General features: G+C 36.0%; 1 protein-coding gene across 6 annotated transcripts in view; it reads right to left on the bottom strand.

The window, feature by feature from the left end:
- Positions 1-6,015: 6,015 nt before the first annotated feature.
- The window catches only part of LOC148943950 (uncharacterized), a 628,351-nt gene continuing 611,077 nt past the window's right edge, over positions 6,016-23,289 (bottom strand). For all 6 annotated transcript variants that reach the window (XM_089101666.1, XM_089101667.1, XM_089101662.1 and 3 more), the window contains exons 4-6: positions 20,765-20,923; positions 12,785-12,880; positions 6,016-7,949 (exon numbers count right to left, since the gene is read on the bottom strand). In XM_089101666.1, the coding sequence (XP_088957792.1) occupies positions 6,358-7,949; positions 12,785-12,880; positions 20,765-20,923 (1,847 nt within the window). In that variant the 3' untranslated portion in view covers positions 6,016-6,357. The remainder of the gene's footprint in view (positions 7,950-12,784; positions 12,881-20,764; positions 20,924-23,289) is intronic.

Raw genomic sequence — 23,289 nt, 5'->3', positions numbered from 1 at the left:
TTCCGGAAACAGCTTAAAGTATAAAGTTGAATCTTTCAGTGCATATTAAGGGGGAAAGGTGTTGAAATATTAAAAAGCAATATGTGCATGCTTATATTAAGGCTAAGGGTATTAAGGTAAGACTTTCTTGATGTGTTGAAGGAGATTTTGAAATGAATTAAAAACAGTATGTTGGGAAGATCTCAAAAGATCATATGAGCAATATATCGTCTCTCTTAGAGCATTAAGTTGAACCTCTCAGGGTATTTTTAGAGTAATGTTTAGCTACTGAAAAGACAGTATGGTTATGCTACTACCAGTAGTAGTAGTAATACTGCTGCTACTACTAGTTTTACTAAGACTAAGGGTATAAAGGTGAAGCTTTCAAAGATTGTGGAGGAGGATGTCAAACTGAATAAAAAATACTGTGTATATGGAGGATTTCAAAAGCACATCGTGAATATCCCAGGAATGGTTTAGTCTATTAAGTTGGAAAATTTGGGTTTTGAGAGGAATTTTAAACTAGCCAAAAGCCACTTTAACACAGTACGTTGGCATGATGTCAAAAGATCATATAAGTAATGTGTCATCACCTCTTAGAGCAATAAGTTGAACCTTTCGGGGTGTATTCAGAGAAATGTTGAACTAATAAAAGACAGATTGGGTATACTACTACTAGTAGTAGCAATAGTACTACTACTAGTTCTACTATTATGAAGATTTAGGGTATTAAATTGAAACTTTCAGAAATACTTGAGGAGGATGTCAAACTGAGTGAAAAAAGATACTATGTGCATGCCTGACGTCAAAAGCATATCGTGAATATCCCAGGAACGGCTTAGGCTATTATGTGCATATTACTAGTGCTAAAACTGCTATTCAAGGGATGTTGAAAACTAAATGTTAAAGGGGGAACCTTAAGCAGAAATTGAGGTGTATTGATGTTAATAAAACCACACTATGGAGATAAAGACTGTCAAAATCGTGTATCAGTAATATTTATTGAAATCTTGTTATAATTAAAATATAATGGGTTATCTTCCCATCGAATTCCTTCAAGTGATAACCCGGCCCATTATAATAAAAGGTCGAACGTCTCGGACCTATAGTAATAAGTTGCAACTATTAGGGTGCATTGATTGGATGTTGAAGTAACTATAAGGCACTATATAAATGCTACCACGGCTACTATTGCTAATATTACTTCTATTATCATTACTATCGCTTCCACTGCTCCTGTTAGTTTTATTACTATTATATATAGTATCACACTTATAATTATAATACTACACTTACAATTATAATACTAAACTAAGAATAGAAACAGATTAAGGTCAAACTTTCAGAGAATGGTTAGGGTGGTGTTAAATCAAATCTAAAAGCACGTTACGCAGACATTTTGTCACAGAAGCGTTTCAACAATATTTCAGGAACAGCTTAGACTATTAAGTTAAAAGATTCAGGGCATTGAAATAAATCAAAACACATTGTGCCCTCCAATCACAATGTATGCACTAGTAGTATCCTATTATGTACTTTAAGCGGGGCCTTATCCAGATGCACTATTGGAGTTGCAAACACCTTTTTTAGGTATCATTCCAAGAATATGCAAACCGGTTTCCGAGAACTTCAAGAATGATGCGTTATATTGTATTGCGTAATTATTCATATTTTTGATAAAACAATACAATGAATACAAGCAGGGCCCTGTTCCGATGTACTATTGGAGTTGCTAACACCATTTTTGCTGTCATTGCATGAATATGCAAACCGGTTTCCAAAAAATTCGCAAACAATTTACTCAGACGCACAAGCATATTGAGAGAGAGAGAGAGGGAGAGAAAGAGACAAAAACATCGTTTTTTGTCTCACTCTTTCTCTATGCCTTTGTGTCTTGGCGGGTCTTTACATGTTTCTGTGTACGACTCAGTGTGATTTTAGGTGTTTTTGTCTCTCTCTCAGTGTGTCTGAGCGGGTTTTTCCTTGTTTCCTTGTCGGACTCTTTATGATTATAGGTGTTTTTTCTCAGACACATAGGCTTAGTGAGAACGAAGGCAAAAACATCTACAATCACACAGAGTCAGACGCGGAAACATGCAAACACCCACTCAGACACAGGCAGAGTCAGAGACAGAGAGACACAAATACCTACAATCACAAAGAGTCATAAACGAAAACATTCAAAAACCCGCTCAGACACATAGGCTTAGTGAAAGAGAAAGAAGAAAAAAACAGCTACAATCACGCAGAGTCAGACACCTGCAAACATTTGCTCACATTTCAGAGTCAGACACGAAACATGTAAACACCCGCTCAGACACATAGGCTTATTGAGAGAGACAGAGAGACAAAAGCTTCTAAAACATGAAGAGTCAGTCACACAGAGTCAGACATAGAAAAATGCAAACACCCGCTCAGAAACGCAGGCACAGTGAGAAAGAGGTACAAAAACATCTACAATCACACAGAGTCAGACACGGAAACATGGAAACACCCTACTCAGAGACACAGGCATAGTGACAGAGAGAGAGAGAGACAAAAACACCTACCATCACACAGTCAGACACGGTAACATACACAGATACACAGCCATACAGAAAGAGAGAGAGAGAAAAAAAGGAAGAAAGAAACAGAGAGACAAAAACACCTACAAACACAAAGAGTCAGTCACACAGAGTCAGACATGGAAACACCCCACTCAGGCACACAGGCATAGTGAGAGAGAGAGAGAAAGAAAAAAAGAGAGGGGGAAAGAGAGAGAGAGAGAGAGAAAGAGAGAGACAGAGAGAGAGAGAGGGACAGAGAGACAGAGAGAGAGAGAGAGAGAGAAACACAGAGAGACAGACAGAGAGAGAGAGAGACAGAGAGAGACAGAGAGAGAGAGAGAGAGAGAGAGAGAGAGAGAGACAAAAACACCTACAATCACAGAGTCAGTCACACAGAAACAGATATGGAAACACCCTACTCAGGCACAAAGGCATAGTCAGAGAGAGAGAGAGAGACAAAAACACCTACAATCACACAGAGTTAGACACGGAAACCTATAAACACCCGCTCAGACATACAGGCACAGTGGGGAAGAGTGAAACAAAAACATCTACAATCACACAGAGTCAGATAAGGGAAACATGCAGACACCCACTCAGACACACATACAGAGTGAGAGAGAGAGAGAGAGAGAGAGAAAAAACGCCTACAATCACACACATCGCATTTTTTTTTTATATAGAAAATGCTTATATTAAAAAGAATATGGAAAAACATGAGCAAATTTGATTACAGTCTGAGTATAGGAGGAATACAATCTCATGTAATCGATCATACTGAATACAAAAATCAACGTTATATAGCCAATTAATGGGTAATACCGTCCCTATTTCCTCAAATTCCCTAAACATTAATTTGAACTGACAAAAATTCCCTTAAAATCATAGGCAGAGCAATAGCGCTGGCTAAGTAAAGAACTATGTTGGCAACATGTATTATTTATTTATTGGTTTGTTTTAGGCCAGGGCACTTCGTATAGAAGGGTGGTCGTAGAACCTTCAAATAGGGCTCATTGAGTTGGAGGAGGCCCGTCATTTCCTCTAACACCTCCTACTAAAATTTTTAGATATTCCAGAAATTATGTTTTTGAGGATGACCCCCCCCCTCTCAAACAGCCCTCAGGGCATGGGCTGTAAGCTATATCCTGGGGGTACATAAGGCTTTCTATACAAAGGGTGATTGCATAAACTTCAGAGGGGGCTGATTTGATTGGTAATAAGAATTTATAATGTCAATTTTAAGAGTAACAGTGATTAGAAGGAAACTCTCCCCCCCCCACCCACACACACACCCAAACACACGTCTCAATGTCCCAAAATGCGTCCAATTGAAATTTTGAGATAGTAATGTTATCCAAAATTGTCCAAAAATCATATAACAAAGCCTTAAGAGTTAAAAAAAAAAAAAAAAAATCAAAGCCTGGGGTAAAGGGTTGTAAGTTATGCCAGGGGGTATTTAAGGTTTTAATAGAAGGGGTGGTTGTATAAGCTTTAGAGAAGTCTCATTTGGCTGAAAATTGGAAGTTAAAGTTCCCTTTTAAGAGTCAAAAGTGATGTAGAACAGCTAGCCCCCCCCCCCCTCAGACTACCCTGCTTTTCACTAAAGGCATCTGATTGATATTGTAAGTTAGCAATTTATCCATTGTTTAATTGGAAAAAAGGTGCTAATTTGACTGGAAATTAAAATTTCTATCACCCCTTTTAAGAGTCAAAAGTGATTGGAAGGCAATCAACTTTTAATCCCGTTACCCTGAAAAAGACACTAACAGACACACAAGGAACACACATCCACACACAAAACACATATACGCACAAACATAGACTTACACACACACATATATACACACACGCACAAACACACAGCCATTCAAACACAAAGGCAAAAACAAAACCAACACACACAGACACACAACATCACAGATTTCCTCAAATTTTAACTTCAATATCCTTAGCCTTGGAAATGCTCGCTATAAAAGTAGTATTTGTAAACGTAGTAGTGGTAGTAGTAGTAGCTGTTGTAGTACTTCCAACCAGAGGCGTCCTGAGGCTCATTTTGTTGGGGGGGGGGGGGCGATATTCGTAAATTTTACAAAATCACTACCTGATTTATGCCGAATTTTCTACGGAAATCAAGAATTTTGCTAAATTTCAGCTTATTTTACAAAATTTATGCCGCAATTTTCGCCTTCGGCAAAAACTATACCGAATACCAAAAAATCTGGGGGCGGCGCATCCCTCCCCGCCCCCTCCCCTCGGGACGCCCCTGCTTCCAACCGCTGTTTTACTTTTGAATCTTAGAAGGAGCACTAGAATTTCTGATTTCTAATAAAATTTAATCTTATCTCTTTTGAAAGAAAACAATATTATGGTGGATCTGAGGACTTTGATCTTACTTCTTAGGCCGTTTTTTTTTCTCTTTTGCAAACCTCTTTTTTTATTCTATGAAATTATTAATCTAATTAATAGGTTTTTAATTACTAACTCATCTTGGTAACAATCATTGTTAATGCATTTTGACCACCTGGTATATTTAATGACTTTAGATTCAATGAGATCCATTTCTGATTCTAAATTTCAAGACAAATTCTGGTACCATATTTTTTCTAGTCAGACTATTTTTTCCAAGGAGCAATAGCTTTGTTTTCGCTATTTTGAGCCTTGTGAAGATGTAACGTTAAGGTTCAAACATTGTGGTATTTACTAATGTTACATTTGAGTGGGGTCTTTCATACCAGGCAAACCAGGTGTTGAGCAATAGTCTGCATAAAGTACTTATTCCTATCCAAATCAATTTAGACCTCTGATTGGCAACAGAAATAATACTGACCTCTATTAATACCCTGCTTTTTTCAGAAAGAAGAGAAAAATGTGGGTCAATCCAAAAGAGAGGAGAAAGACCAGATTAGACTCGATAACATTGCTACAGACCCACAGATCAAAATGATATTGGTTTCTGAAACCTTTTTAGTGGATAGATTATGTAAATTGTTCATTAAGAGAATAAACATATGCAAATAAAGTGAGATGGTGTTAGGTAAGGGCCAGTCAAATACCAATTTATCAAAACAACGAAATTAATGAGTGCAATTATATTTCCTTCTTTCACCCTGCTGTGTATCCAGTAGAAACCACAATAACAATATCATATCCAAACCTGTTTCTCCCAGCCTTTTGGATAGTTTTGCACTATGCTAACTATAAAGCACCGTAAAAGATATTAGTATAATATCTAAAATATGTAAAATAGGTAAGTACCAATTTTAGGGGGGTCCATAAAAGTACGGCAGAATACCCAATTTTATCCATTACAACACTCGAACAAACCAATATTTATCTTTCCTTTACTTCTGCAGTGGTTTCCCTAAGGATATATTAATCAGTCATAAGGACCTCGCCACATTGGAACAATCCTAATGACCAGACATCCCCCTCTTATCTCTCGATTAGAAATCCTGGTGACAATCATAGTTTTAAGGATTTATTTCTCAGAGGACAGACCAAAAACTACTTACATATTTGTTCACAATGTTTCAATCCATGTGATAACCAAAGAGATTTAAAAAAAAGCGAGAAAACATTATAAAAAGAATAAAATGGATTTTACTGGGGAGTTTACTCAAACATGGATACATATAGTGACTATATTGGGAGGGGGGGTGGTGGTAGTCATAACCAAAGAAAGGAAAAAGTTAAAACAAATCACAGAACAAATAAACAAAAATATTCGACAAATCAATTAATGAAACGAAAAAAATATATAAAGGAGTAGCAACAAAACAAAGGAACAGTTTACAATAGGGTTCAGCAAGACCACAGAGGTTGGTATTGTAGACTATAAACTAGCAGGCTTTTTCTGAGAATGGATTGTTATATGATTGTTAAGATTTACTTTAGAAGAATATTCTCTTTTGCATATGTCACATTTAAACGGTTTTCTCACAGAGAAAACCTGCCTGAGATCAAACTGCCTGAGAGAAAAACTTTTATCAGATATACCAAACTTAAACAGTTTCTCACCAGTATGTACTGTTTTATGCTTATTCAAACTGCTTGCCTGAGAAAAAGTTTTCTCACATATATCACACTTAAATGGTTTCTCACCAGTATGTACTCTTTGGTGCGTAATCAAACTGCTAGACACAGAAAAAGTTTTATCACAAATAACACACTTAAAAGGTTTCTCACCAGTATGTACTCTTTGGTGCTGAGTCAAACTGCCTGAAAGAGAAAAAGTTTTATCACATATATCACACTTAAACGGTTTCTCACCAGTATGTACTGTTTGATGATGAATCAAACTGCTTGCCTGAGAAAAAGTTTTCTCACATATATCACACTTAAACGGTTTCTCACCAGTATGTACTCTTTGGTGCGAAATCAAATTGCTAGACCGAGAAAAAATTTTGTCACAGACCTCACATTTAAATGGTTTCTCCCCAGTGTGCACTCCTTGGTGCTGAGTCAAAAGGCTTGACGAAGAAAAAGTTTTCTCACAGACATCACACTTAAACGGCTTCTCACCAGTATGTACTCTTTGGTGCCTAATGAAATTGCCTGACTGAGAAAAATTTTTTTCACATATATCACACTTAAACGGTTTCTCACCAGTATGTACTCTTTGCTGCCTAATCAACCTGCCTGACTCAGAAAAAGTTTTCTCATATATATCACAATTAAACAGTTTCTCACCAGTATATACTCTTTGGTGCTTAATCAAAATGCTTGACAAAGAAAAAGCTTTCTCACAGACATCACACTTAAACGGTTTTTCACCAGTGTGCACTCTTTGGTGCGTAATCAAATGGTTTGACTGAGAAAAGCTCTTGTCACACACATCACAAATATATGGCTTTATCTTTATATGTGTTTTTTTCGGTCTTTTCAATGTTTTGTGTTGTTTATTGCGCAAGGGACTATTCAAATATATCTTATGATTGTCCAAGTTTTTTGCTTCAGAATCCAATTCGAATGAATTGAAACAAACACTTTTAGAAGGGTTCTGTGTCACAGCTAGTGATGTACTTCCCTGTCGGTCTAACAAAGACGCACTTGGTGAAAAATGACCACGTATAACTAAATGTTGACTCACATCCCCAATACATTCACACAAACAAATAGGACACCTTCTTGTCTCTCCCATTTGGTGTTCCATAACGTGAACAACAAAATTTCTGTAATCCCTGAATACTGCAGGGCACATGTCACACTCTCTTGGTGTAAGTTCTTCACAGCCGGTGTCTATGTGAAGATCTAGCATAAAAAACGATTTTTCTACTTTTGCACAGGTGGCACAACGCCAAATACCAGCTGTTAATTCTTCAATAGCCTTCTCTGTCAGCTTCTTCACCTTCACGATAGGTTTTGGGCCTAAGAGTTTTGCTTGATCCGCACCAACAGAACTGCACACAGTAGAATGAATTATCTCTATAATAAAAAATAATTTTATTAAAATTAAATAAGGTGTAAACGATTCAATAATTAGACATAATAGCATAACAAATGAAAGGTGAACATTCTATAGGTGTAAACTGTTTTGGATCTACACTACTTGCCACTTCTGAATAAAACAAAAATGAAAGAACAAAACTTGAAATTAGTTTTACTTCATGGAAGAATACGAAATTTTAAAAGAATATCATGGGTTTTATCGAATAATTTCCTTTTCTACCCCTCTCCCCTAGTTGAACTTATACTAAACTTGTATCATAATTTCACTTTGAAAACTAATTCAACGGCAACGTTCCGTAAATCAGGAAGGCCATTGTATCAATAAACTCGTAGACAGCAGAAAATAATTCTAAGTTCTAAAAATGGGGATCTACAGGGAAGAGTGCCCCCCTTTGCCCATTTCACCGGGATTTCTGATGAAAACTTAAGTTTAAACTAAATTGATTTTCAGCTTTCGTTTTTAGCCTGTAAACATTTTTTGTAGACTGAAAAGTTTTATTTTTTCACGTTAATGATTTAGAAATTCCTTTAAAGGAACAATTTTTTTTAGCAGTGCATTTTTTTCAGCATGATGAATGTCTAGAAGACCATAAAAGGGACACAGTTGCTCACAAGCAAGTTCTAAGCACAGTCTAATGACGCACAAAAAATGGATTTAGAAAATATGCATATTCTCTTTAGCTATTGGTAAGTCCTTTGGTCAGTTTGCTAAAAATATCTTTCTAGAACTGCAAATTTTTGACACTCAACTTATTTAAATCACAATTACACCAGAAACCTAACATCGTTTTACTTAGTTTTCACACGATCGTGTAAAAACCAACTGCGCTCCAAGTGCCACCCAAACTGAAAAGTAGTTTCAATTCCGCGAGTGGCAGTTTACGCTCGTCATGTTTTGGCTATACCAGCCACAAGTGCCCAAGCTAAACGGCTTTTTAGCACGACAGGACTGATAGTGACAGCAAAAAGATCAATGCTGGCTCCAAGCAGAGAGAACAAACTCACTTTTGTCCATGACAACAATAAACTTGTCCAGAGGGTCATTTCTGAATTAACCTTCTTGTAACCGTTGATTTAAATTTTTTGGTGTTGTTAAGCCATGGTATCTGACTTGTATACAGTGTTTTTTTTTCTTGTTATTTTTTTCATTTCCTTTTCGGATGTATTTGATGAACAGGAGATGTTTGAACTTCAAACTTTGAAATTTATACACACATTAGCCCAAATCAATAACAAGAAGAAAATGACTAAACACGAGATTTTAAAGGAACAATGCGAAGTTAAACATAAACACAACATAGGTTTCCCTGGGTATAATGGCTAAAAATGAGAATTCAACTTGGTCTGATCGACGGTGAAAATAAACACTTTCCGCACGGCCCTACAAATTCCTGTTTCGTCATATTGTTCTTGTATGTTTTTAGCAAATCATTTAAAAATCGTAACCAAAATAAAGTTGAGGTTGAACGTGCTTGGAGAAATGGATTTTTTTTTTATTTGTAATCAGAAAAATCGGCACGCCGCGGCGTGCCGCCAGTCAAAAATCGGCGGTGTGCCACCAAAAAATGTCGGTGTGTCTGGCGGCGCGCCGCCACCGATAGTAAATCACATATTTGCCGCTGTCAAGTCGGCGCGGCGCGGCTTCGGGGACTAGTTTTCAGGCTAAGAAGTTATATTTTCGTATTAAAGCTATAAAGTAGCTTGTTTCGGACTAAATCTCAAATTCAGCAGAGTTGTGTTCTATCCCCAGTTACATTGATCATTTTGATAGACTTTGTCTGAAGGAGCACAGGAAAGGCAATGGAAGAACACGGAATTAAATGGGGAAGTATACATTTCCAGGACACAGATTACGGTGATGACTTAAACATCCTAGATGAAAGTGTGAGCAAATTGAAAGAAATTTTAGAGATTTTGCGAATTAATAGTGCTAGAATAAGAGTGGTCAACTTTACTTAAAAAAGGTAAAGTTTACGGCATTGGACTTTACAGTCCCTACCGGCGGTGCTGATCTCCGTTTCTTCGCCCTTCAGCCAGGAGGTGCAATGTGGGGGGGGGGGGGGCAACCATCCTGTGCTTTCGCACACCCTTCCTGTTTACCTTCCCCAGATTTCTCCAGGTACCCATTTAGAGCTGGGTGAACTCTGGCTGAGCTTACAGAGTCACGCCACTGACCCCCGTCCCAAACAAAATAATTGGATGCCCTAGGATTCGAACACTCGCCGTTTCGGACAAAGAATCCTAAATCCAGCACACCAGCCCACTCGGCTAGGACGGCCTCAGCTAGGACAACTTTATTTACCTTGGTAGTATTTTTAGAGAAGACGGTGGGAGCCTTGATGATGTTAAAAGTAGAAGAACCCATGCTCTTTCAACAATGAAGAACCAAGGTGTTTTTTTCACAGTTGAAAAAAGTCTGGAACAATAGGAGGAAATGTCTTCAAACCAAGATTAGAATATTGGAAGCTATAATGATGACATTGGTCAAATATGGTTCTGAAGCACTAGTACTCCGAAAAACGAAGGAAAATCTGCTAATTTTTTTCAAGAGAAATAGCCTATGAATTGATTTGGGTACCTGACTGACTCATTGTATTTCAAACGATAGGCTGTACGGAAAGTACAGTTCTATCCCGCTTTCTAGGGCTATAATTGAGATAAAGGTTGAGACGGTTAGAGAACGATCTGTGGATGAAGATGACAGATCACCAAAGATTGTCCTTTTCGGTCAACCGTCTAGGGTTAAACAGAAAGCGAGTCGTCCACGGTTTGGGTGGGAGGAACTCAAAAGGATAGATTTAAGGGAAATAAGAAAGTCCTGGGAGGGCACAAAGAGGGAGACTTAGAATAAATTAGGATGGAAGGAGCACGCGTAACTTTGTTGGCCTCATGCGTTTTGGTGCTTCGGTGAGTCGTTAGTAGTACTAATGGTAAAACTTAACTCTGGAAAAGAATAATCAGCAATTCTATTGCGTCTGATTTTCTGCAAATTCTGAGCAAGCACGAGAGGAGGTTGCGAGTAAAAACCATTATAACTGACAAAATTTTCAGTTGCTACATAAAAAAAAGAATAAAAAAAGACAGAGAAATAATCTAAACATTTGATTTCACTGGCCGACTCCATTCGGCCTAGGGTTTAAGTTCCCCTTCAACTATCTCTTCAGAGAAGAGAGCGACGGGCGGGACACGCCTTCGAATCATACTTGAATTAAGTGAACAAGACACTTGTATAGCAGGATTCATTCTTTTCGAATCTGTGGATTCAACGATTCAGAAATACCACATTACCTAGAATTTCCAACAGCATATTACTTAAATCTGCTTAATTGGATATTTTACCTATATTTCATGTTTTCAATACGTTTTTCACTATGAAAAATTCAAAGTAAATTTCAAAAATATGCTTGGATGAATGGCTAAAACTGACACTCAGCTATCAAATGATAAAAAGACTGTCGACATTAACAAACATAACTTGCAGAGGGAAAACACATTAACAACCTACGGGCTACGATCTACACAACCAATGTAGAAATGTAATTCTCCTGTTTTCAATAAGGAGGAGAGGTATGCAATGATGTCAATTTTAATTAGAAACTTTTCATTTGAATCTGACGTTATTTTTGATCGATTTTTGGGATCTTTTATTTTTGAATTCTCAAAAAAAGATGTTTAAACAATAAAATATTAATATTCTGCTGAATGTAAATAAAAACTATTGCTCTGAATCAATTTTCATTCTGGCTTAAATATAAGATAAATGTACACTTTGGTACCTGAATCCATACTCTGTGCTGGTTTAACTTTTTGGTTACTTAAAAAAGAAGTTTAGTTACTTTTAAGTGTGTGAGCCTCGCGAGAAAAAAGGTCTCGCAATTTTTTTTAGCTTAATATTTGAGGCATTTTGACGTGCTACCGTCAAAATGCAAAACAAAAATGCAAACTTAGCTTGCCAAAGACTTTTGGTAATACTATTTAAACGCTTTAAAAACATGAAAAATATGACGTGACATTTAAAAAAAGATTTATATGTAATGCTCTTTTCTTTGTTTAGATATTCTTTACGGTAATTTGCTATCCCTTTGTCAAACAAATATAATAAAATTCGTCCTTTCTTGCATCTCCGCACGTTTTGGTAGGGTAATAACTCTCCACGAATATTTTGACTAGAAAGTCATTAACTGATGTTTTTAATTCTGTAGCTCAACATAAAGTTCTTCTAATTCTTCCGAAAATTCAACTAATTCAACTTTTTTTTCGAATATTTTTATGCTGACTTTCAAAATTTAGTTCCACGTCATCAGTAATAAAACAATATAGTATGAACGATCAAATTGTAATAATGAATAAGAAGCGAAAAAAATTCATTCGCTAGGACCATCGATTTCCCATAGACCGACTCTGGAATTTTTTAAATTATTAAAATTAGAATATTTATTTTCTTTAGCTGGTTGGTAGATTTTTATTATTTCCAATAATTCTATTTTTTTTTTTTTTTTTCATGCTTGTTTATGTTAAAATTTACGATGTTATGATTGAAGTGTAATTAAGTATTATTAGTATAATTTAGGATTGTGCTTATTGGCCTGTATTTATATTGGTTTTGTTTTATATTTATGAGGTCAGTTTGTTAATTTTTATTTATATTTTCCAATTTTGGAGGTTAATTAAATTCTTGAATTTGAGTTATGTTGTTTAGATTGTTTGACATATTGTTGATGTTATGCTTGTAAAATTTACAAAAACTTTTATGTTTGACAAAATATTTCCTTTTCAAACTAAGTTCACACAACTAATAGTTTCAAATATACCTTCGTCATTATTGTCCAGACTGTGGGAGTCCGATTCAGACGTGAAACTAGATATTTCTCTGATCGTTTCAGCTTCAATTGATGAAAGGTCTCCAGCTTCAACAACAAAAATAAAAAGTAAATAAAGAGACAAAAAATAATAAAAGTAGGATTAAACATTCTCAATGATTTACCAATTAATAATGAAATCCTCACAAGATAAAAAACAGAATACAAGGATAAAAAATAACACTAACATAAGACCTGAATAAATTGAAGCGTTATAATTTAATGTAACCGCGATAATAGTATGATAATTAATAAAAGGTAATTTGATTTATAGAAAACCAATTTCATGATTCGGCACTTTATTCACAAATTTTCATATCCAAGTAATATCTAATTAATTTTTGGAACCAGAAGTAACTAGAGCTAACCTATTATACATACTGAGAACTAGCCTTTGGAGACTGGAAAGGCATAATAGCAAATTAACAGTGCTTCCACCTTTGGCTTATCATAGGCAGCGCAATCGCGCTGCCTAAGTAAAGAACGATGTTGGGACAATGTATAATTTTTTTTTTTTTTCCATACCAGGGCACTTCGTATCGAAGCTGTCGTAGAAACTTCGAAAAGGGCTCATTTGATTGGAAATTGGAGTGGCTTGTGCCCTTTTTATTGGTCGAAAGAGATTGGAAGGCGACTAACAACCCTTCCACGCCCACCATTTCCCGAAACAGATCCAATCAAAATTTTGAGATAGTCATTTTGTTCAGCGTAGTGGATTTCCAGTTAGAAATTGAATTGAATTTATTTATAACCCGTTCAAATACAATGATGAACGGAGTATAAAAAAAAGCAAAAAGAAGAAGCAACGAAAAAGCAAAAGAAAAAGACGGATAATGACAAATAAAACGAAATTAAAATTCATAGAACAATCGCACAAGCATAGTAATAAACCAGAAAATGACAACACAAGCCAAAGTAACAAGCACATAGACAAGCACGAATAAAACAAAGATAAAACTTATGGAAAAAGCACACAAGCATAATAATAAACCAAACAATCATACAGTATATATAACAAACACAAAAACAGTAAACTTGAAAGACCTATTGTTTTAAAATGGAACACCATGGGCGTCCATTTATTCCCCTATTTTAAGCTGCAATGCATCTGCCGATGGCAGCATTGGGGTCAATTACACCGTATTGGCCCAAGAATTACTTGTCCAGGGGGGGGGGCGGCTGAGAAGATATTTAGCATACCGGTAATAAATTCGTCGGAGTTGCTTTGATTCCGTAGCCGAAAAGGTACGCCAACAAGGTGCAAGGTATAAAAAATTTGGGAGCGCAGATGAGTTACATAATTTAGGTAGCAGCGGGCGATTAAAACGAAGTTTATTGGAAACTATACCACCGTAGACACTGGACGTCCGGCGCTGGAAATAGCGAATGAGAAGCTTTTAAGTTGCTTTAAAGGAGTTACCGATTTATGTTTTTGAGGAGGACACTCCCCCACAGCCCTCAGAGCAAGGGTTGTAAGTTATGCCCTGGGGGCATATAAGGTTTTTATAGAAGACGTTTTCGTAAAAACTTCAAAAATGGATCATTCGATTGGAAATTCAAAAGGCTAGTGCCCTTATTAATAGTCGAAAGTGCTTGGAGGGCGACTAACCCCCCTCTCATTCCCACCTTTTCCCCAACACACATCCAATCGAAACTTTGAGATAGCCATTTTATTCAACGTAGTTTTAAGTTCCGGAAATTAGGTCTTTGAGGATGAAAACCTCGCCAGAGCCCTCAGGGCAAGGGTTGTAAGTTATGCCCAGGGGGCATATAAGGATTTTATTGAAAGCGTTGTCGTAGAAAGTTCAAAAGGGATCATTCAAATGGAAATTGAAAGGGGTAGTGCCTTTTTTAATAGTTGAAAGTGATTGGAGAGGGACTAACGCCCCTCTCAAGCCCACCATTTTCCCAAACACATCCAATCAAAATTTTGAGATATCCATTTTGTTCAACGGAGTTGAAAGTTCTGGAAATTAGGTCTTTTAGAATGATAACCCCCTCAAAACCCTCAGTGCAAGGGTTGTAAGTTATGCCCTGAGGGGAATATAAGGCTTATATAGAAAGTTGTTGTAGAAATTTCAAAAAGGGCTTATTTGATTGGAAATTGAAATTGCCCTTTTTAATATTCAAAACTGAGTGGAGAGTAATTAACCCCTCTCGCGCCCACCATTTCCCCCAAAACGTTCAATCAAAGTTTAGAGATATCCATTTGGTTCAACGTAGTTGAAAGTTCTGAAAATTATGTATTTAAGGATGAATGACAAACCCCCCAGAGCCCCAAGTGCAAAGGTTGTACGTTATGGCCAGGGGGCATATAAGCTTTTTATAGATAGTTGTTGTAAAAACTTTAAAAGGGGCTCATTCAATTGGAAATTGAGAGGGCTAGTGCCCTTTTTAATAGTCGAAAGTAGTTGGAGGGTAACTAAACCTCTCTCACGCCAGCCATTCCTCCAAACACATCTAACCAAAATTTTCAGATAGCCCTTTTGTTCAACGTAGTAGAAAGTTCTGGAAATTAGGTCTTTGAGGATGACACCCCCCCCCCCCAGCCCTCAAGGCACGGATTTTAAGTTATGGCCTGGGATTATATACGGTTTTTATTGAAAGTGTTGACGTAGAAACTTCAAAAGGGCTCGTTTGATTGGAAATTGAAAGGGCTAGTGCCATTTTTAATAGTTGAAAGTAATTGGAGAGCGACAAACGACCCTCTCACGCCCACCATTTCCCCAAACACATCCAATCAAAATTTTGAGATAACGTTTTGTTTAACGTAGTTGAAAGTTTTGGAAATCAAGTGTTAAAGGATGACAACCACCCTAACAGCCCTTAGAGTAAGGGTTGTAATTTACGCCCTGGGGGCATATAAGGTGTTTATAGAAAGCGTCATCATTTAAAAAGGGCCCATTCGATTGGAAATCGAAAGGCCTAGTGCCCTTTCTAATAGTCGAAAGTGATTGGAAGGCTTGAAATTTTCATAGGCAGCGCAATAGCGCTGCCTAAGTAAAGAACTATGTTGCCACAATGTATTATTTATTATTTTTTTTTTTTTGGTTTTAGACCAGGGCACTTCGTATCGAAGGATTTGTCGTAGAAACTTCGGAAAGGGCTCATTCGATTGGAAATTGGAGTGGCTTGTGCCCTTTTTAATAGTCGAAAGTGATTGGAAGGCAACTAACACCCCTTCCACGCCCCCCATTTCCCCAGACATATCCAATGAAAATTTTGAGATAGCCATTTTGTTCAGCGTAGTTGATTTCTAGATAGAAAATACATTTTGAGGAGAACACTCCCCGACCACCCTCAAGGCAAGGGTTTTGAATCAGGCCCTGGGGACATATAAGAACGATGTTGCCACAATGTATTATTTATTTTTTTCCTTTAGACAAGAGCACTTCGTATCGAAGAAATTGTCGTAGAAACTTCGAAAAGGGCTCATTCATTTGGAAATTGGAGTGGCTTGTGCCCTTTTTAATAGTCGAAAATGATTGGAAGGCAACTAACACCCCTTCAAAACCTACCATTTCCCCAAAAACATTCAATCAAAATTTTGAGATAGCCGTTTTGTTCAGCGTAGTTAATTTCAAGATAGAAATTATATTTTGAGGAGGACACTCCCCCACAGCCCTCAGGGCAAGGTTTGTAAGTTTTCCCTGGGGGCATATAAGGTTTCTATAGAAAGTGTTCTCGTAGAAACTTCAAAAAAGGCTCTTTTGATTGGAAATTCAAAGGGTTAGTGCCCTTTTAATGGTCAAAAGTAATTGGAGGGCAACTCACGCCCACCTTTCCCCCAAACACATCCAATCAAAATTTTGAGATAGCCATTTTGTTCAAAGTAGTTTTAAGTTCGGAAAATTAGGTCTTAGAGGATGACAGCCCCCTCCCCCAGCCCTCAGCGCAAGGGTTGTAAGTTATGCCCTGGGGGCATATAAGGGTTTTTATAGAAAGCGTTGTCGTAGAAACTTCAAAAAGGGCTCATTCGATTGGAAATTGAAATGTCTAGTGCCCTTTTCAATAGTTAAAAGCGATTGGAGGACAACCAACACCCCTTCGACGCCCACCATTTCCCCAAACACATCAAATAAAAATTTTGAGATAGCCATTTTGTTCCACGCGGTTTAAAGTTCAGGAAAATTATATCTTTGAGCAGAAAACTACCCCCACAGTCTTCAGGGCAAGAGTTATAAATTAGACCCTGGGGGCATATAATATTTTTATTGAAAGCTTTGTCGTAAAAACTTGAAAAAGGGCTCATTTGATTGGAAATTCAAAGGGCTAGTGCCCTTTATAATAGTCGAAAGTGATTGGAGGGCAACAGGCCCCCCTCACACGCCTACCATTTCCCCAAACACATCCAATAAAAATTTTTTTATAGACATTTTATTCAACGTAGTTTAAAATTTTGGAAATAGGTCTTTAAGGATGACAACCTCCCCCCCCCCCCACCCCAGTGGGGGCAAGGGTTTTAAGTTATGCATTGGGGGCTTTAAGGCTTTTTTTTTATAGAAAGTGATGTTGTAGAAACTTAAAAAAGGCTCATTCAATTGGAAATTGAAAGGACTAGTGCCCTTTTTATAATCGAAAGTCATTGAAGGGCAACTAACCCCCCTCTCACGCCCACAATTTTTACAAACACATCCAATTAAAATTTTGAGATATCCATTTTGTTCAACGTAGTGGAAACTTCTGGAAATTAGGTCTTTTAGGATGATAACCCCCTCAGAGCCCTCAGTGCAAGGGTTGTAAGTTATGCCCTGGGAGCATATAAGGTTTATATAGAAAGTTGTTGTAGAAATTTCAAAAAGGGTACATTTGATTGGAAATTGAAATTGCCCTTTTTAATAGTCGAAAGTGAGTGGAGATTAATTAACCCCCCTCTCACGCCAACCATTTCCCCAAGAACATTCAATCAAAGTTTATAGATAGCCATTTCGTTCAACGTAGTTGAAAGTTCTGTAAATTATGTATTTAAGGATGAAAAATCCCCCAGAGCCCCCAGTGCAAAGGTTGTAAATTATGCCCGAGGGGCATATAAGGTTTTTATAGATAGTGTTGTTGTAAAAACTTTAAAAGGGGCTCATTCAATTGGAAATTGAGAGGGCTAGTGCTCTTTTTAATAGTCGAAAGTGATTGGAGGGTAACTAACCCCCCTCTCATGCCCACCATTCCCCAACACACATCCAATCAAAATTTTCAGATAGCCATTTTGTTCAACGTAGTAGAAAGTTCTGGACATTAGGTCTTTGAGGATGACACCCCCCCCCCAGCCCTCAGGGACAGGAGTGTAAGTTATGCCCTGGGGGCAAATAAGGTTTTTATTGAAAGCGTTGTCGAAGAAACTTCAAAATGAATCATTCGATTGGAAATTGAGAGGGCTAGTGCCTTTTTTAATAGTTGAAAGTGATTGGAGAGCTACTAACACCCCTCTCACGCCCACCATTTCCCCAAACACATCCAATCAAAATTTTGAGATAGCCATTTTGTTTAACGTAGTTGAAAGTTCTGGAAATTAGGTCTTAGAGGATTACAACCACCCTAACAGCCCTTAGGGTAACGGTTGTAATTTATGCCCAGGGGGCATATAAAGTGTTTTTAGAAAGCTTTGTCGTAGAGACTCAAAAAGGGCTCATTCGATTGAAAATCGAAAGGTCTAGTTCCCTTTTTAATAGTCGAAAGTGATTCGAAGGCTTGACATTTTATAGTAAAGATCGATGTGGGTATAATGTATTATCTTTTGTTGTTGTTGTTGTTGTTTAGACCAGGGCACTTCGTATCGAAGGAGTTGAAGTAGGAACTTCGAAAAGGGCTCATTCGATTGAAAATGGAAAGGATTGATGTTCTTTTAGATTTTTGAAAATTAGAAAAGAGCCAATAGTCTCTCAACCCCCCCCAACCCACCATATGCTACTTATGTTTTTAAAAAAAATTGTGGATATATAATTAATCAAAAAGCATAGTGTTAACGCTAATTCCCAATAAGGCATCTCAGCAGTATCCCAAGAACGACTGAGGGTATTATGTTCAAACTTTTGAGGCTACTTCTGCTCTTAAAATTTAACCAAATCAAAATAGCGTAAGTGTATCCAAGCTATCAAAGAGAGTAAACAGATTTTTTTTTGCAAATGGTATCAAGTTTTCCATTTCAGGTCATCTAGAGGAGGTATGAAACTAAATTAAACACTACTATTTGTGTCCAGAATTTTAAAAGGGTATATGTTATTAAAAACTGCTGAATATTTTTCTCCAGCATACAAATAGCAGATCAAACCATAAAGTCTTAAAAAAAGAAAAGATTTAAAGCATTATTTTCTTTTTCCCTGAAAAGACTATGTAAATATAAAACGAACAGAAATAATTAAAAAAAACTTTTTCCACAAAAAAAGTTTTTCAAAGAAAAGTAAAGAACTCCATTATACAAAAAATGAGCAAAAATGAAATAAAATAATCTACCAAGCGTGAAATCTACCAAGCCTTTCAATTAGACTATGTTTTGGCAATAGATTTTCCCGAGTGATCTCCTTCTATTTTTCAAGGTTTTGATCTGGTCTGTTTTTGCTAATGTGTTGTTTCCTATTCTAGGCATTTAAACTTCATAATCTAGTATTTTCCCTGTTTTTAATCAAATTTTGTGTTTTTCCTATAAAAGTTTTTTAAGGGTAAGTTTTCCAAGCAAGTTAAAGAAACCCGCATTGGGATGAAAGTAAATATATGATCAATGAAAAGGGTGTAAAAAATCAAAGTTTGTCACTTAAAAGGTGAGATTCTTCAGAAAATTTTGGATAACAATTTCTAATTATATTTAGTTATGGTTGCTTAAAGTCTTCGTAATGGGCTCGAGCAGTCTCAACTGTTACTTGATTAGCTATGCTGTACCTTATAGCGAAGTACAGTAATTTTATTTTGAAAATAATGATAAGAATACAAAACCGAATAAACGTAACTTTCTTAAAGTTAAAGAACCGCATTAAGCCTATGACCAGCACAATTAAAGTCATATAATATTTCAAATTTAAAACAACCTGAAATAATAATCAACGAAAGAAGCAAATAGGGAGACCAAAGGCAAATAGGAAATACATACATTTCAAAAGCCTCCAAAAGGCCAGAGTATCATTTGCCCTTAGCTAGCAATTTTTTTTTGTGTGGTGTGCTCTTATTTTGCATTACACCAAATAAACATAGCAACCAAAATAATATCTCAAGATTTTTCAAGTTTAACAAATAATATACTTAAAATATGCTCAAGTAAGGTTAGTTCTGTTTTTATTTTACTTTGGTTTTTCATCTTGGATTTACAAAATCACATTTAGTTTCTTTGGGGAAATACACCAACAAAAATTTAATTTTTAGTGTTTAATGTTTGCTGATAACAAATAAACGAAAGATTAAAGTTATACCCCTTTCTTTGATTGCCCTTCCAAAACCCAACAGCATCCACTACTTCGTGGTGTAAAAAGCAAGGTTGTCGTCAGAAGTGGACTCCTTTCTGAGTTTAATGAATGACCACCTTTCCATTACTTTAACCTGACTATTTTAGAAAAAGATGGGAATAACACTGTTTAACTTTATGGATTTTTTTGTGAAAACTGAACTTACAACAGAGTTGAAAAAATAATAAAACCTGATAAATGATTATATAACTGCCATGATGTCCTGGGATGAAAGTAAATTTATATTATGAGCTCCAGGTTTGTGACTCTGAGCATGTGGGACTGCAGTTTCGGAGATCAATTCTCTATCAGTGGACTTGGCCGTAACTGGTATTCTCTTTTCTATTGAAATTTGGAGGGATCAATATGGCATGTAGTACATCAATACTTCAGCGGAGTGTGTGGGATAATGGAAGACGAGTAATTTAGTTGGGTTGGGCGATGCGTGAATTTAGGAATTTACCTTTTCAAACTAATTTTAAAACGCTATTATTTTCAAATATACCGTCGTTATTGCAATCCTGATCCTGGGAGTCCAACACAGATTTTAAATTAGATACTCTGGATACAATACTCAACGCTTGCTGTTGATGCTCACGTGATAGAGAAGAATTAGAAGTTCCTCTGATCGTTTCGACATCGTCTGGTGAAGCATATGCAGCTTCTATAACAAAAACAAACAAACAGATAGAAAATAAGCAAAGTATATTAAAATATTTTCAATAATGAGTACCAAGACATACAAGAACAGACAAAAAATGTGAAAAATAATACAAAATACAAATTCTGAACAAAATCAAGAGTGATAATTTGATAAATAGAATTTTCACAAATTAGAATTTTATTCACAGATTAAATTGGGGCATTGAATAAAGTGTGTGATTTGAAGTGCGAAATGTTGTTAAGTATGCGGTATAAAGCCTTGAATATGTATTTGTAAGTCTCAAATCATTAGGTGTATTTAGTTAACTAACACAAAAGCCTTAAGCTTTAGTAGCTAAGACTAACGATGGAAAATACCCTAAGATCTTTCGTAGTCTTAATATGCTTCAGAAGTATTACATCGTTAACCGTTTTTTCACTACAAAAAACTTATTTTGTACCCCTCTAAGGTCTGGACCTTAGGAGGGTGACAAGAGAAGCTAACTTGGGAGAATAGATAAAACCGAAAAAAAAGTAAATATATAATCAAGTTTCTAAATTTTTCCAGGAGGGGAATAACTCTGGACCCATTCTTCTTCATTCTGTTTGTAGGGATGAAAACATGGATGATATATATTTTGTATTCAAATTTTACCGCCCACTGTGTTTTAATCTAGTTTGAATCAGCCAGGCTTACTTTTTCTCAACTGGATTGGAAGCATCTTCATTTTTTTTATATATTCCACCCCCCTACTGTTTTTCTAAATGTGAAACTGAATTTTCTAAAAATGATTATGCCAGTAAAAATTATGAAAAGTTGAGTCACAATACTTTTTAGAAGTAAACTCTTTAAGAGACAATGAAACTTCTAGGAGAGAAAAATATCTTTCTTTTAAAGCATCTATACTGATTCTTTAGATACAATCAAATTTAAATTCTAAACTAGGGCCCAGGAACTTGTTTTGTATCTGGTTCAGCTGCTTCATGAATGAAAATACTCAGAAATGGGGCGTTCCTTTTTCTCTTCCTTTTCCTACAAGATAAGGCTATGAAGGTTCAAATCAGCTAATTTTTATTTTGAACAAAGTTTGGTACTTGTTAATTATCCAGAACACACTCAAGAATTTTGATATGTAAGATCTCAGAAAAAAAAAACAGTTCAACTGTCTGTATTTGGAGACAATTAGCTTAGGCTCAGTGGAAAAACTACATTGTATGTATACTTGAGAAGTAACCTGACCTTTCCACTTTTTTCTCTTAGTGCCAACACATGGAGAGTGCCACCTTACGTGGTCTTCATCACTTGATTATGTCACGGCCATTACTGGGTTAAACGTGAGTAGCTTAGAAGTCTGTAGAAAAGGTTTATTTTCTATCATTTTATATTATAAAATATTGTCAAAATCTTTTTTCTACCACAAATACTATGATAAGAAAAATCTCAAAGCTCATGTACTTTAAGTAGTATTATATTTTTGTACCATTTTTTTCTACTAATAATACTGTTTTGGACGGTAAAATAGTTTTCACTTCTTCCTCAAGAAAATTCTCTTCCTCTCTGAATCACTCCTATAAATGTTAGACATTATTTTGTAACTGAATATTTATAATGAACATTTCACCATTTAAACTTTTGTTTACTTGACTTTTATTTAAACTGACTTTTGCTAGAGTTGTTTATGGAAGTTTCTACCTATGACAGCATAGTAAATGTAATGATATGCTAACACAATAGATACAGTGCTGATATGCGTAATAATTCCGTCTTTCCTTTTAAAAACAGAGGTCTATTTTAGGGGAATATTTGACACTGACTGAAATGTTTTGTGTTTAACACTTAAATTGCTTTGATGAGTTTTCTAACTCGGAACGCAAACTGAATCTTACTATAAACATTTAGTAATAATAATAATAATTATATATTTTCTGCAAGATATACAACAATGGAGATAAACATGTGAAGTGAGAAACGAAACACCATCATCTGTAGTAAAAAATATTTACAGTACAATACTTACTATTTATTACTACAATACAAGACAACACTAATGTTCAATACTTTATTTTAGAAATGAAACCAATTCTTTGAAAAAATTAGCAAATTTTGTATTCAGAAATTTGCAAATTCCAGAATTTGCAGCAATTGTTGTTCAGAATACATTGCATAATTTTAAGTTATTTTTTTTTTTTCACCTGGTTTCGGCTTCAACAATTTCAAATCTTAAGATGATGAAGAACTAGCAAATTCTAATTTCTTCCAGTTTTTTCCAATAAAATATTACACCAAATATTTCAATATACAAAAAACAAATGCTGGAGATGTACCTTCACTGTCAAAACATGTGGAGCCCAGTTCCTGGGTGTCAGGTTCAAGTTTACATGGTCCTG

Source organism: Artemia sp. Qi Xiang Cuo, chromosome 15 (assembly GCF_049724085.1).
Source record: "Artemia sp. Qi Xiang Cuo chromosome 15, ASM4972408v1, whole genome shotgun sequence".
In the NCBI taxonomy this organism is placed as follows: domain Eukaryota; kingdom Metazoa; phylum Arthropoda; class Branchiopoda; order Anostraca; family Artemiidae; genus Artemia; species Artemia sp. Qi Xiang Cuo.
This window is presented reverse-complemented; position numbering and strand designations above follow the sequence as displayed.